This window comes from Mustela putorius, unplaced genomic scaffold (genome assembly GCF_011764305.1).
Source record: "Mustela putorius furo isolate JIRA1106 unplaced genomic scaffold, ASM1176430v1.1 tig00000228_pilon_pilon_pilon, whole genome shotgun sequence".
Classification (NCBI taxonomy): Eukaryota; Metazoa; Chordata; class Mammalia; order Carnivora; family Mustelidae; genus Mustela; species Mustela putorius.
In genome coordinates this window covers 30,411,407-30,427,632 of record NW_025421322.1, presented here as the reverse complement: position 1 = coordinate 30,427,632, position 16,226 = coordinate 30,411,407, and the positions used below count along the sequence as shown (strand labels likewise).

Genomic DNA, 16,226 nt, shown 5'->3' with positions numbered 1-16,226 from the left:
TGTGCCCTTAGCGTGAAGAAACAGAAGGAGGTAAGAGCCAGGAAGACAGTAGAGCGGGTGTAAAGGGAATAGGAAGTCGCTGGAGGGTGGTTAGGCCAGGAAAGTAGTCTCTGAGGAGGTGCTGATTTTGAGAGACCTGAAGGGAGGGAGGAGGAAGAGAACTGCATCTAGGGTTTGGGGGTGGGGGGTGTGAACCACGGGAGGCCTGGGCTCGTCACCTCCCAGCAGAGGGAGCTGCAGGCCCGGTGGCAGGAGCTGATGAGAAGGAGCCTGGAAGCAGTATTTGGGTCGTGGTACAGACCTACGTTTTTATCCTGAGCCTGGGAGGAATCAACAGTAAGGACTCAATAAATCCATGCTTTCTTTGTTTTTTTCTTTCCTGTCCTTAAACAATATGAAAGTGTTTCCTCAGCTGTACACAGTGATGTAGCCCAGGGCAAGTCACTCAGTCTTACTTTGATTTTAGTCTGCCAAAATGCCAGATTACACCTTCTTTGATCAATATACCTATAAATTAGTATATAAATGTTGAGAAAATGGTTTGAAATTTTGGGGAGTTATACAAACCCGGGATTCTAGTATTACTTTGGTGATTCCTGAGCCTTCTGGGGCCTTGGTCTGAGGACTTCGGTTGAGCGTACCACCCTTCCTGGCATTTGTGGACTCAGTACTGGCTACGTTGGCGGCTTCAACAGTCAAAAATTGTGTTTTTTGCTCCTTAAATTCACATGTGGGGTGATAGGTCATTTGTCAGTTGTCTCATTGGCATTTAGGGGAGGAACGCTGTATGCAGGCAAGATGTCCTGTGTCACGCACAGTGTGTGTTAATGGGGCAGATGTCAGGCCAGTAGTATTGGCAGAACTCCAAGGGAATAAATATTGTGTGTCATTGTGATAGGAGTTGTGAGCCAACTGTTTAGAATCCTTCCCATCAGAAGCTTTCTGGTAATGTATACTCTGAGGTAGTCCATGCTTAGGAAAGAGATGAATGATGGTCTTTAACTTTTCTGAATACAGTTAATAATAAGTTTTTTTTTTCTTTCTGAAAATGTTGTGTTTGTTCCTTGACTGTATTTGTTGGTGAGGTTATTCAGAAACACTGGAGTAACATGGATTTGGGAACCAAAAAAATCATCCAGTTAATCCTCTGCTACATTAATCGTGAACACTGCCTAAAAAATTCTTAAGTTTTTCCAAGAGATTCCTGGACTTAGGGTAAGAAACCTGAAACCTCTTATTATGCGGAATCATCTGAAGCAGGCAAGGGAAGTTCTTCCTTCTGTCTGGCTCAGATATTCTACGATTTGAGCGCATTTCTTCTTCATTTGTACAAATGAAAAACAGCTGTCCTGCCTTCCCCATAACCACCTTTCATGTTCTCGAGGATGGTTATTAAATCACTCCCTAGCTTTCTTTCCTCGGAACTAAATAGTGCCTTCAGCCGGGCTTCAAAGTGCCCATTTTCCAGTCCTTTAATCATCTCCTGATCTTTCCTAAACTTTTCTCCGTGGATGCCAAATTGGAACACAGCATTCTGGGGAGAGTCTCATGGTGACCTGGGCTCTCTAGCTGTTCAGGCCATCAGAGGTGATGGTCATTCTTCTGGAAATGCAGCCATCTCACCAGCATCCAGAAGGATGAGGTGTAAGACAGTTCCCTTTCCAGAGGGGCGGGGGGCACCTCTTTGTGGCTGCAGCTGCGGGTTTTGGAGCCTGACGCCCGTAGCAAACCAAACTCCAGGTCTGTTCTGAGAAAAATCTCGCAAGACCTACAAACTCCCGCCTCTTCCCCCCGTTCTGGGCTTGCCAATCAGTTGTGTAACACAGGACCCCGCTCCCAGGGGCTCGTTCCTCTTAGGCAGAACTGTCCCGCAAGGGACTTCATGGCCAATGTTCATGCCCGAGTCAGATGTCCTTGCCGTAAACATGAAGTCCCTTGGCGTCTCTCACTTCCTCCCCCCGACAGCTTGCTCTGGAACGGATTCAGGACAAGGAGCATTGTTTTCTGGATCTAATCTCATTGAAATCACCAAGGGGGTAGGATCTCAAAAACAGTTTAGGGAGTGGAGGAAGGTAAACAATTTAATTGCCTGGTGTCCAGTTGTGGAGAATGAGAGGTGCAGTGCGTCCTCGAAATTGTCTTGATCATGTGCCATCTCTGTTGACCTTTTACTCCCTCTTCTCCCTCTGTTTTCCCTCAAAACACAGGTGCTTTGGGTATAAATGGTCGTGGCATGGGGATTTTCAGAATCGCACCTATCTGTTGAGGCAGGAATACAGGACTGGGGAATTACATGGCTTCCTTCAGCAAGCTTTTGTTCACGTGAAGCCCAGCCTGGGCACACAGAGATGTCACTCCTCGGTCAGCTCCTGCATGAAGCAGGCATGCTGGCATCAGCCATTGGCCAGCCTGTGACCTTGGACGAATACAGGCTGGAGACAAAAAAGACCAGAGTGATTCTGTGGCAAGACTCCACGTAGGAAAGCCTAAAATAGCATGACTGTCTCAATCCTGTAGGATCTGAATGAATTAAATGTGTAACTGAGAGATTTGCTGATAAATGATATGAAATCCTTATTGTATTTTTCCTCTCTCCGATTTTGGGACTCATTAAGTAATGTCTCATTAAGCAGCATCTCACTGGTCAATTAATTATCTTTGCACGTTTGAGCAAAGAACTAAATTTTGCATTACAACCAAAATCTGTGGATCCCTGAGACATCACGTTTGGGCGGAGTGATTACTGGGGTCATTTAGAGTCGGCTATGTTTCACAGTACGGCACAGAACCCAGAGCATCAGCTGTCCGTGCTTGGGGGCTGTGAAGCTGAGAGCTGCGTTTCCATCGCGCATGCCCACTGTGCAGGGCCAGTGAGGTGGATTATCTTGGTTCCATTCTGATTAATCACATAGGCTTATTATGCACAGTTAAAAAGCATGTGTAAGAACGAGCTGCAGATTCTCCTGGGGTAGATGAGACTCCCTCACGGGCACCGCGTGAGTCGGACCCTGCAGGTGAGGGACGGTGCACCGGGTGTAACTCCCTCCCTTTCTCTTTAGTCTAACAGGCAGCCCGCCAAGCTGAACCTTCTCACCTGCCAGGTGAAACCCAATGCAGAGGACAAGAAGTCTTTTGACCTGATATCACGTGAGTCCTCTTTCTCTCCCGGTCGGTTGCTGTGGCTTCTGACCCTGCGCATCTCCATCTCTGGGCGCACAAGCAGCAGCTGGCCGAGGCCGGGCCCCTGGCGCACATCTCTTCATTTACAGTGAGCCCACCTACAGGGGGAAGGCAGGACAGGGTCAGATCCAACCCACAGTAGAATCAAATTGAGATGCATACATTAAACTAGACCAGTTCGTGACCACGAGCCCACAGCTTTATCCCCTTGGAGAGATTTTTGTACATGTATCCCTATTTCTCTCTAGAGTTCTCTTAGATCTGCTGAATCACAGTCTTTGCTGTGAAGCCCAAACATTTTTTAAGTAGCCCCAGGTGATTCTGCTGTGTACCTGAGGTTAAGAACCTCTGGCATAGACTTGAGAGTGCAGGTGTGTCAGTGTAACCATACAGGAGTGGTAACTGTGGCCAGAGTTGTGGCCTTGCAAATCCGGGCTCTTAAAAATCATCTTACTTGCAGGTAGAACTGCCTTCCCACTTCACAAATGGAAGATGCACATCCCATCACTCTCTTAATCCATGGGTCCTTGTGTGCTCTGCTCTTGTGAGGAAAGATTGCTTTCTTCTAGACTGACTCCTGTGCTTACACTGGGCACTTCAAGAAAGAGGATGGTAGTGCCCCTGAAGTGGCTCACCTGTATTCTGAAATCCCACACATTAACCTGTAGTATCCCTCCTTTCTAGAGCCCTGTGGGGCTGTCCAACAGCCTAAATGCATGATCTCTGTGCAGAACACAGACATACTCTCCTGCCCTGTGCAGTCCTTCTGACGTAGTTGGATGAATGGAAGTCCCAAAACAGTTTCACCCAAAGGACCGAATCTGTAGTGAGACCTTTTGGATGGAGTCCAACCTGGATTAGGCAGCATCTATTAAAGTTCAGAGTCCCCATGATTTTTATGACCAAGGAATTTCCTAGGTTACTGATGAAATGTTGGAGTTGTGACTCCAAAAAGCTGAAACTCCTAGAAGAGAGAGCCCAGAGGTTATTAATAACAGTCACCAGTCATTGAGCATCTAATATGTCTTAGGTGCTTTATATACATTATGGCCATTCCTCACTAAAGCCCTATCAGTTTCCTATTTAGTGGAAGAGGAAACTGAGGCTCAGAGACACTCAGTGACTTACCCACAGTCACACAGCAGTAAACCAACAACTGGATCCAACCAAGTTTCTTGGGCTGTACTATGTATGGCCAGTTCTTGGACAGACACATTCATGAGGGTAAGAGCATCTGACCTGGAGTAGTTATGTAGTGAGCAACTGGTTAGTTTGACCTGAATATGTCAAAACATTCTAGCAAATCCTAAAGTTTAAGAAAGAGCCTCCCTTAGGTACAGCTGCCCCAACTCTCCACATCAGGCTGTTCCCTCCTGACCTGGGCAGCACCTTGAAGGTGAACCTTGAGCAGGGTGGAAGCCCTTCCTCCCCGAAGCCTGATTGAGCCAGAGAGCAGCCTGGGGCAGCGTATGCCTGCTTGGCGGAGCTGCTCTGTGAGCTACGGATCATTTCAGAAAAGTAATTTTTTTAAAGGAAACCCAGTCAAAGGCACACTGAAAATGAAACAAATAATATAGCAGACTGGCAGCTGGCAGTCTGCAGTTGGTAGAGACATCCACTTTGATCCCATCTCTGTCCCCCTTTCCGTCTTGTTTTCAGGAGAAGTGCCAGATGTGTGGTATTTGCCGTTATTTTACTGTACTTCTCCTGCACTTCAGAAAAGCAGTATTGACAAAGTGAACTGGGTGACTGCTAAGTCAAACTGGTATAAAAACCAGACAAGATTAAAATCTTCCTTTTACTGTGGTTTTTTTCCCCAGAAACTTTCATAGCTTACATTATAGCTGAGGTATTCTGCTTTCTAAAGTTTTCCCCTTATTTTCCTTTTTGTATTTTAGATAACAGGACGTACCACTTCCAGGCAGAAGACGAGCAGGATTATGTAGCGTAAGTAGTTTGTGATCTAATGGCACAGTGTCCGGGCCCGAAAAGGCACTCTGTCGTATAGCATACCCTAAAATGTCCTTTATGTTACTGAGAACCTGTCCTGCGGGTTCCGCATGCTTCTGTCTCACTGCTGGACCTTCGCATGTTGCTCCTCTCTCTGTCCGGCGCTTGGTAAACTCTGATACCTCCTTCAGGGTTCAGCTCAAGCCTCACCGTCCAGGGGCTCTGATGCTTCCTCTCACCCCCAGGCCTGGGCCGTCTTCATCGCCTCTTCCTTCCTGTAGCCTGCCAGGCAGCGTGGACCATTACATCCTCGGCTGCCTGTGGGGGAGGATGTTAGTGTTAAAGCTGGCAGTTTAACCTCTTTGTAGCGTTCACATTTGCAAATCCCTGTCCCGTTGGTGATACACGATAAAAGTTATTTTCTTCCCTTACTGATTTCTGGAGAGCCGCCGAATTCTGTCCCCACCCCCTCTTTTACCTTACACTCCCCTCCTTTCTCTCTCTCTCTCCCCCTTCCCCTCTCTCCCCCTCTGGAGAATTCCACTCTTCCCCATTTCAGGAGAAATGATAAAGAGTCAAAAAGAGAATAAAGAAAGGGTCGAAAAGATGCACAGCTGGGAGACGCAGAGCAGAAAGGGTGGAGGGGGTTGCTGAGGGAGAAGGGGAGAGAAGGGGAGGGAAGGAGAGGAGCCTTTGACCCCCTCAGTCACCTGAAGGTGGAGTGAACACCGGTTCCAGGCTGAGAGTGTGCGAAGCCTGGAGAATACAGGGCTAAGTCAGACAGAGCCCCTGCCCCGAAGAGACTCGGGCTGTGCTAGAGGAGAAGACGGGGGGCGGTGTGCTGCGGGAGCACGGGGACGCGCAGCCGCGTGCCTGCTTTTTGGGAGTGGTCCTCGGGGATGACTTCCAAGGGGAAGGGAAGCGGCCCGAGGCGGCTCAGGAAGGTGCGGGAAGGTTATAAATACTCTGTACTCTGGTTGCGGGTCCCACTGGCCTAGAAGCAGCAGGGAGGGCTAGAAGGGAAACAGCTGATGGCTCGATGTCACTGATCTGGGGTTGGCCAACTGGGGAGTCGCTTGAGGAGAGAGAGCAGGAGAGCGGTCAGGAGGGCTGGCCTTCCACCCTCAGACTCGGGGTCGTACTTAGTGAGCTCATGTGATGCTTCATGCGCGTCAGACCTTGTGAGTCCTCACAACCCCAGAAAGCAAAGGCTCTTATCCCGAGTTCAAAAATGAGGGCACTGAGAGGCAGTGGGCCATGGTCACAGTCCCAGGATCCTCAGGGTCTTGTGGTTGAGTTGGGGAAGGAGGTCCTTAGGGTACAGTGGGTGTCTCATTGCCCACAGAGTAGGTGCTGGCTGTGAGCCCGCAGGGGCCCATAATCCTGTCAGTCACAGAGTTGGCTTACTTGGGCCCATTCTGCTGATGATTAAACAGACTAAGTGAGGTTAAGGGTATACTTTGGACCTCAACACAAAATCGTAGATGTGTGCTTGGAATAGTGGCCCGAATGCCCACGTGGTTACGCCACTTCCAGTTCATCTCACTGATGCCGTAAAGTGTTCAGCCACGTAGTGAGAGTCCACGGGCTGCAGGACTAGAACTCGGAGGGGACAGTTGAAGAGTCCAGACCATTACGTTTGACTTGACTTGGTTCACATCACTTGGTTTACTTTTAGAAAGTTCAGCCCCTCCTTTGTAAGACATGGGAACAACAGTGGGCCCTTGATTCAGGCCCCTTCTGGAAGGTAGCCTTGAACGGTGATGCGAGCAGACAAGCATCCCTGGTGGTGATGGGGCTTACTGGGTGCTGCTAGCAAAGGCCCAGGAGGCAGTCACCGGTGTGGGCATGTGTGATCTCCGGACATGTGTCCCATCAAGAATCTCCCGGACAGAATTCCAGAATCACCTTGGAATATTGCTTCCCCTTGGGTTTCACCCTTTCCTCCTTTTTTTTTCTTTTCCCTTCCCTAAACCCCTACATGGTAGAACAGGTAAGAGATGTGTGTGAGGCAGGGAATGCGTCCGCTTCTTTTTTGCTCATATCTTAAACCCAAGTTGTTAGTATTGTATTTACTCTGACTCACAAAGAACCCAGTCCCAGTTTGGTCGAAGAGGTATAGGCTTCTTGCCTGTGGACTTAGCACCCTTTAGTAGCGGGCTTGCTTGGCCCAGCCAGCAACTGCGCCACACCTGCACTTGGCCTTCGCTGGGGCTGGTGGTGGCAACAAGGGGCTTCGTTTTGAGTGATGTCGGAGGGAATGGCCTTCTGCAGAGAAAACACACACACACACACACACCACCCCTCACCCCAGACGAGGCTTTGGTTCCTCATTGATTTCTGGGCTATGCAGAGAACATAAAGTTTCTTTCTCCTATGAAGGTGTCCAGTAGAATGAAATGTAGAAGACACTCTACAGGAGGAGGCGAGTCCCAGACGATGGGCAGCTGCATGTCTTGTTAGTAACAAGGAGACTATACGGGCGCCTGGGTGGCTTGGTTAAGTGGCTGCCTTCAGCTCAGGTCATGCTTTCAGGATCCTGGGATCGAGCCCGCATCGGGCTCCCTGTTTATCAGAGAGCCTGCTTCTCTCTTTCCCTCTGCCTGCTGCTCTGCTTACCTGTGCTCTCTATCTCTCTGTCAAATAAATAAATAAGATCTTCAAAAAAAAAAAAAAAAGAAGAAGAAGCAGGAGATTGTAGGTCTTGCTTGCAGGGCTTTGGGACTGAAGATAAAGTGCATAAAGTTCCTAGTCCAGAGCCAATGTTCCTAATCCTGTAAACTCACAGAAACTTCAGAGTCTTAAAATACAATGGTGCATTATTTTCTTTCTTATACTTTGTGGTATGTCTGTTACTTTTAAATAATTTAAAAGTATATTTTTTAATTGTCAGAAGTAGTTGCTTTAGTTCTTGATCTTTGAGATAGACAGTCCATTGCACCAAATTTGAATTACCCCTGCAGAAACTTAGTTGCCCTTAAAATATATACTTTATAATTATCAGTACCAAGTCCTTTATTTCTTTGTCCTGATCTCTTGAGTGAGGTGGTAGATTTGGCTAATAAAGGAACCCCAGAAAGGGATGTGGGGAGGGGGGTGTCAGCAGCGTGTCTCCGTCCAGTGTGATACCCGTCCTGCTAGAGGACCTCAGGAGTCACAAACCTTTCTAGGCTTATGCTTTTTCATCTGTAAGGACTGTCAGCCCCTACCCCTACCACTCATGTTGTTGCTCGTTAAAAAAAAAAAAAAAAATTAAGTCCTTGGCATGCAGTAGGTCCTGGTATATTAGATAGTCAGAATATCATAATGCTTAAAAAAACAAAGCAGAGTCTCTGCACACAGAGTGAAAACTCCAGTAACACAATGCCACTGATTAAATGCACAATTGAGCCCAGTGTTTTGAATTGTTTTTAAGAAACCAATTTCTGGTTTTTAACTTGAAACTAAATGATAGGAAAAAAAATTCTTTAACTTAGAAGGTATTGAATCACATACACTACACACACACACACACCCCACCCCATTCTTCGGCTGTTGGTTTTGCAGTGTTGCGTTCTGAGCAGCGCAGTGGAATGCTGGGCTGTGCGGGTGCATTTACAACAGGCGGGAGCTTTGCGCCTCCTGCCTTCACAGGCGTGCCTTGCAGTTTATGTGCCCCACGTAATTCGGTTTGATTTGTAATTCTCATTGCTGCAACTCTTATTCTAAACCTTTCGCGGAGAGCCCTTTGTGTCGTATCTGTGTCATCCCACAAGACACACAAAAAACCGAGTCTCTGTTCTGAACCTCTGTGCTCTCGGTGGGGGCAGTTATTAGCTATCTGCACGGTAGGCGAGAACAAACTGTGGTTTGGAAATGTTTTTCGTTTTCTTCTTTAAAAAAGATACTGGAGTGCTGGGGTGGCTCAGTCAGAGAAGTGTCTTGCCTTCAGCTCAGGTCATGATCGCAGGGTCTTGGGATCGAGTTCCACATCGGGCTCCCTGCTCCATGGGGAGCCTGCTTCTCCGTCTCCCTCTGCCTGCCACTCCCCTGCTTGTGCTCTCACTCACTCTCTCTCTCTCTCTCTCTGTCAAATAAGTAAATAAATTTTTTTTAATTAACATTTTTTTTTCTCATTCATGAAAGTAATACAGACCCATTATAGGTTTGGAAAATTATAGAAAGGCAGAGTCAAACAATCCATCTATCCATTATTCCTACAGAAAATTACTCAGAAAAAGCCAGTATTAACATTTTGGTGAATTTCCTTCTAGCCTTTTTCTTCCCCAAACAGAAGTATCTAAAACCCTCTATATCTCTAAATTTGGGATTATACCACATAAACAGTTTTTTCTTGTTTATATCACAAAACATTATATTGTGAGCATTTCCCCAGTGTCATCCAAAACTCAGTTGAAAACTTTGTCAACTATACTTGAATTCTAAAAGATCAATCTAGAAAAATTGGTTGAAAATTTAAATTTTAATACATGATTAACTATTCCACTCTCTGGTTATTTCCTGCTTTATTAATGGATCCTTGTTGTGTATTTAGGTGGTTTGATGCTACACTGGTAGACGGCGGTTTTGTTCAGTTCATACTGTGGTCATGCTGCATATGTGATTTCATAGTCTGTACTTTTTTTAAAGATTTTATTTATTTATCTGACAGAGACATGGAGAGAGAGGGAACACAAGCAGGGGGAGTGGGAGAGGGAGAGGCAGGCTTCCCACCGAGGAGGGAGCCTGATACGGGGCTCAGTCCCAGGACTCCGAGATCATGACCTGAGCCGAAGGCAGACGCTTAGCAGCTGAGCCACCCAGGCGCCCCATAGTCTGTACTTTCTATTTCAGATTATTAACTTCAGCATGTTTGTTACTGTACCTTTGCCACAAGCATAAATTCTCAAAGCTGCTCATGAAATAAATACTCCTTCATTTTCAGATCCAAGCCCACCTTCCTCCCCCACAGTGGACCGCCAGAGAACAGATGCCTTCTGCTCAACTCTTTCTTGCCTTCTGTCCATTTTCCCCCAGTTCGTTCACATCCTTTCATTGGGCTGGTCCCGCAGCAGGTCCTCTCCATTCTGACGTTTGCTAGCTTCCGTCCAAATGGGCGTGCGCGCACCTTGTCGGCTCTGCAGGCCCTCGGTGACGTGGACTCCATCTCTCCTCCGTCCCTCTCCCAGCTCTCATTTTCTTCGCATTCTTTTAACTTTCTCTCTGGATTTAATGTCTTTCATTTTTTTCCTCACTTTATTGCTGGGGAGGGTGGGTGGGTCTTTCTTGGAAGTTCTTAACAAAAACAGCATTTTTTGCAGTGGAAGGAGAAAGCAGTGGCCTTGCTTTTACATCTCCTTCCTCTGGTTTTCAACAACAGATGGATATCCGTATTGACAAATAGCAAAGAAGAGGCCCTCACCATGGCCTTCCGTGGAGAGCAGAGCACGGGGGAGAACAGTCTGGAAGACCTGACGAAAGCCATCATTGAGGACGTCCAGCGGCTCCCTGGGAATGATGTCTGCTGCGATTGTGGCTCATCAGGTATTTGCCCCCAAACAGGAGCTGGCTTCTTCCACAGCCTTTCTCTTCCCACAGCGTAAACACGAGCTGTGTATTTAAATCCTTTTCTCCGCATGGACATAGGCACAGACCCACCACTACTTCCAACTTGAACGGTCCCACCCCTGAGCTGCTTTTACACCTGCTGTTCGCTCAGCCTGGAAAACTCCCACCTGCTCTCCTCAAGTGCCCCAAATGGCCACCTGCCCAGATGCTGCCAGTTAAATGAGCACCAGGGGCATACGGAGAGAGCCCTGGATGCAGAGTCCATCGTCCTGGTTTTGAATCACCAGCCTGCCACTCACGGCCTGGACGACCTCATGCCAGGTCCCTTTACCAGTCTCATCTTCGGTTTCTAGGGCTAAAATGGGATAATAGACCCCTGCTGTTACGAGGGCTCAGTGAAATGCTATATCTGAAATCGTCCCAACCCATTGTATTTTACTTTCCTTCCTTTCTGCTCAGTGAAAACTGCCCCCCAGCCTCTGTGTCACATGGGTGTCACCTTCCCCCAAGCTTCTGTTTTCAGGTAGCATCTGTATTACATAGGTATGGACAGTAAGTAACATGTGTTCCGTGCTTACATTGTAATATGGACTCTGCTAGTTGTTTTCGCTTTTCTCACTGAATCCTCGCAGATGCTCTGTTAGCAAGCTACTAATATCCTCAACATTTTACGGATGAGAAAAGTAGGGGACTCTGAGAAGTTAAGTGACCTCCCAAAGTCCTCCATCTAGTAGGGATCAGAGCATGGATGCAAACCCACCCGTGGTTCTTAAGCATCATGATATCCTCCCTAATTGTTTTCCTTGTGGAAATGGACTTCCCCATACCCCATGCCTTGAGCAGCTCAGAGACAGGCCTCCTGGTTTCTGCCGTGCTCGGGTCTCGTTTCCTGTGAGTGACTCACACACCACATAGGATGTGGCAGAGGAGTCAGAACTCCTCGGGTACTGATCCCTCCAAAAGAAGCTTGCCACAGGGAGTGAACCCTGAAGGTTTTGGTGACAGGGGAACACTCATTCCCCCGTTGTGGAGTCCAAATAGCTTAGGTCTGTGAAAGAAGCCTTTGACGTTCAGGATTTACAGCTGTCTCCTTACCAGAAGGTGCTTGTGGAGAAGCCGTGACCAGGATGGTGCGTCAGTTCGGGTTGTAACTGGGAGGTTAATGGCAGCTTATGAACCGTGTCCCCGGAGCGGCACATCGGTCTGTCCCTGCCGAGGATGATCACAGGGGCTGAGGGAGTATCTCTCACACAGATGTTTCATGGGACCTCACACGAAAAGTCATCACATTTTCACAAAAATAAAGAACTTAATTTTGTTTTTATTCAGTATTGAAAGAAAATTTTTAAAAATTTCTTTTAGCACCCATATTGCCCTCTGAAAAGCTGGTAAGCTTCATATGAGCCCCTAGGCTGAGCTGCAAGCTTCCATGTCTAACATTTAAATCTTCCCCTTTTAATTCTTAGCAAGTTTTGCTACTCTTGTTTTAGCTTCCTTTATAGTTAGCACACTAAAATTAGGGCGTGTTTGTTTCATTGTCTTCAAAATGTTCTTTCCACACAGAACCCACCTGGCTTTCAACCAACTTGGGTATTCTGACCTGTATAGAATGTTCTGGCATCCATAGGGAAATGGGGGTTCACATTTCTCGCATTCAGTCTTTGGAACTAGACAAATTAGGAACTTCTGAACTCTTGGTGAGTAGTGACCTGTACTCGGAAATGCATATTGTCGTAGATATATATAATACATGGCTTTGGAGTGTCCTGTTTGTGCTGAGTACAAAGAATTACAGTTCCTGAATTTTGTGAATTTGCATGAATATTTAAAATGTAAATTTTGTGGTATGTAATGTTGACTATTTCTATTTCCTTTCTAAAGAACTGGTGAGTCATACATTTCTATAATTAGTTCACCTAAACTGGCTTTTCTTCTGGGATGAGATTTTCAAAGCCGCCTTCTTCTTTCAGAATTAGTTTTTATGTGATTCACTGAAGAGCAGTGAAGGGAATTAGGTGTTAAACTCAGGTGATCACTTTACTTAGTGGCCTGGGTTACTAAAAATAGCTACTAAAGAGTCTGTCTCTGTTTTTACTGTTTGTAAGTTTGTAGACATCCCCATGATTCGAGAGTGGTCTGTTAGCTACCAACCTTAAAGCCCATCACTTTTTAACCCGTAACTTCTTCTCAGCAATGATGGTCTGTGTTTGTGTGAGCCCCTGATTTTAGGAAGTAAGAAATTCAGGAAGTATACTGACGCTTAACTCCCTGATTCATATCAGGATTAGAGGAAGAAAAGGCTCTGAGCTTACAGCTAACACATTCTTCTTGAGTGTGGAAGTGGAGCCACTCCCTCTCCTTGACTTAAGCTGATGACACCCCGTTGACAACTAGAAACAGGAAGAGCAAATCCTGAACACTTGCTGGGTGATAAACGCAAGATTTCCCCACAGAGACCTGAGAGCGTGAACGTTTCCTAAGCCTTGCCTTGCTCCCCAAATGATCTGAGTGACCAGAGGCCCTTCAGGACAAATTTTCCTGGAAGGGTCTTGAACCCAAAAGCAGAATGCTTCCTGTAGCATTTTTATGTGTATCCCAGATACAAAGGAATCCACCTCCTTCTCTGCTCAGTCTAAAAATGAGATATGATAGAGATTGAAAAACAGTTGTTGCCTTTAAGCATTTAACCTGGGTTCACGTGTGTAACCTGCTGTCTCATCTCAGAGTATGTGGGGGGAGGGCATATTCTATGCTATTCTAGCATTTATTACATGGTTTTTGTTAAAATCCTTGTTTTTTCTGATCAGTGGCCCCATGAGTCTGTTGCTTCTGCAGGAAAGAATGTGGTTTACCCCTTTATTTCCAGCACCCTGAAATTCCATGCCTGGCACATAGTAGGTGCTCAGCGAATATTTGTTGACCAGATGTATGGATGGTTTATATCTTGAGTCAAATGAGGGAGAGATACATATTCCAAAATCTCAAAAGCAAGTAATAGGAAACTTTTAAACTCAGAGTAAAGAGTGGCTGTATTGTGTTTTGTTTATGTTACAGCTGGCCAAGAATGTAGGAAACAATAGTTTTAATGATATTATGGAAGCGAATTTACCCAGCCCCTCAACAAAGCCCACCCCTTCAAGTGATATGTAAGTACTTCTAATATACTGAATTCTTTACCATTCTATAATTGTTTTCTTGTCCGCACAGACAATGTCTTAATTGTTATGGTGTTTTTTCCCAGAGGAAACCCCAATAGGAGGAAAACACAGAGCAAAGAAAAGTATTTTGGAATGCACTTCTGGAGTGCACAAATTACGCTCACTGACATGGTTCCCTAGGTAGCTGCTGCTCTCTATGGAAGTGGTTCTCTCTAAGTCATGCCATAGTGTGATAAACAGGACACAGACAGAAGCGATGGCCCGTTCCAATTAGATGGGGAAAGTCCAGACTCTTACCAGTGAGGCTGTAGGGAGCAGTCTCTCTCAGGTGTTGCTGGGGGTGTGCTAGTGGCCCCTTGCCCAGGAGGAGCAAAATACCCATATTTATCACAGTCATTGATGTATTTACTTTCTGACTTTGCTGAGCTACTTGTGGGAATTGACTCCTGATCTGTAATAGGAAAAGATGAGGAACAAAACAAACATGTATCTGTAGGTCTCCGATAAATTAGTTTGCGGTGCAGCCACACAGCAAAACACTGTGCAGATGTAAAAAGAATAAGGAGTCTGCTTACATCCCGACGTGGGACGATCTCCATTAGGAATTACCATCAGGTAGAAAAGCAAGGTTCGGAGCCCTGTACCACATATGCTGCCTTCAGGTCAGAAGGGTGGGTCAGAACCACATCAAAGTGTATTATTTGTGTATACGTGAAGAAACACGGGCACAGGAGACAGAAAAGTGCAAGAGACCTTCTCAGTAAACAGTTTGGGGCATCATTTTTATTTTGGTGTCCTGTGAATCTTTAAACCTATTTAAAAATTTTTCACATTGAATTTACACTTAAACTTTTTAAATACTGTGCATGAATAGGAAGACAGCTTCTACTAATTCCAGCTCTACTGAGCAGGGGAGCTTCTGGGACACAGACGCCCACCTGAATGTCCACCAAGCCCCTCCTTGGTCGTTCCTCAGGCACCACATCTGCCGAGCACTGAAACTGTTACGAGCCACGTGGAAGAAATGTGGTGTTTTCACTCTGAAATCATGAGATGGTGTCTCCCAGCAGGCCTCTCGGCAGTGGTCTTTCCTTGAATTCAGCAAATGCGTGCTGTCTGCTCACTGCTTGCCTCATGGTCGGTCACGTACTGGGGGAACTAGCTGTCAGCTCTGTCCTTGTGGTGCCTGCCATCTGGAGAGGAAGGTGGCTGTAAACCAAGAAGTTAGTCACGGCGTGAAAGGGTCACCAGAGAAGAGTCAGGGAAGCTGGTTGCATATTTAATACCCTAACCTAATCTCAGGGCGTCGGGCTTAACAACAGTGTTTCAGCTCTGTTCTAGCGCAGAAACACCTTGGATTCCTTTCACACGCATGAGCACAAATTACACTGAGAAGTAAGGCTTTCTAGAAGTGAATGTGATCACGGAGCAGCCACACAGAAACACGATCTGAAGGCACGCCGCAGACCGGGTGGCAGTAAGCGCGCACATACCCAGTGCAGTCGCGCCTCCGCCAGCAGTCTGACGTATTTGTGGGCCCACACCTCAGAGGCATCATTTTATGATAAACCTCATCACAGCATGGATTTATATTTCCTCTTGCTCACAAGGGAGGTGGCCCGCTCTTGCCGTCTGTTTTCCAACCTCATGTGGTCGTCTGGCCTCTGTCGGACCTTCCCTTCAAAATGCTTGTGATTCTGCAGAATCTCTAATAGAGTGATTAAGGTTCTAAACTACTGGAGCCCAGATCCTGGCTCTGTCAATTCTGAACCGTGATCTGGGGCAAGTGACCCCACCTGTCTGTGCCAACCTCCTAGGGTGTGGTAAGAATGGAAGGGGTTAAGTGAAAAGTGCTTCGAGCAGCTCCCAGCCTAGAGGGAGAACCACGTAAGGATTCACCATGACTGTCCCCACCACCAAGACCACAGTCTTCATCACGGTCCTCTTATTTAGCCAGCAGCCTTGAGGAACAAAGCAGGTCCCCTATGACACACTGTTCACTCACTCACTATTACTAAGCAACGTCTGTGTTCCTAGCACACGTAAGTGCCGATGATGCAGTAGTGAACACGACAGCTCCTGTCCTGCATTCTGACTGTGGAGAGGAGGACATGGAGATTGGTAATGGACACTCTGAAGAAAACCCAAAAGGATAAGGGGGTGAAGCATAGAAGGCATTGTCCTTGGGATGGTCAAGGATCTCTGAGGACTTCACGTCGGATGAAGATCTAGAGATACGAAGGACACGCGTGGGGTGCAGGGTGAGGGGAGCGGGCCTGGCAGGGGGAACAGTGGTTGTGGGCACATTCACACAGTAACAAGAAGGTAGGTGTGGCCGGAGGGGACTGAGCTAGAACAGTGGCAGCCGATGCCACGCAAAATGGAGGTGGG

The 16,226-nt window shown here is 46.8% G+C and overlaps 1 protein-coding gene across 4 annotated transcripts in view; it reads left to right on the top strand.

The window, feature by feature from the left end:
* ASAP1 (ArfGAP with SH3 domain, ankyrin repeat and PH domain 1) overlaps window positions 1–16,226 on the top strand; it is a 350,132-nt gene that overhangs the window by 292,278 nt on the left and 41,628 nt on the right. For all 4 annotated transcript variants that reach the window (XM_045078132.1, XM_045078133.1, XM_045078130.1 and 1 more), the window contains 5 exons: window positions 3,060–3,147; window positions 5,079–5,127; window positions 10,490–10,653; window positions 12,241–12,374; window positions 13,732–13,823. In XM_045078132.1, the coding sequence (XP_044934067.1) occupies window positions 3,060–3,147; window positions 5,079–5,127; window positions 10,490–10,653; window positions 12,241–12,374; window positions 13,732–13,823 (527 nt within the window). The remainder of the gene's footprint in view (window positions 1–3,059; window positions 3,148–5,078; window positions 5,128–10,489; window positions 10,654–12,240; window positions 12,375–13,731; window positions 13,824–16,226) is intronic.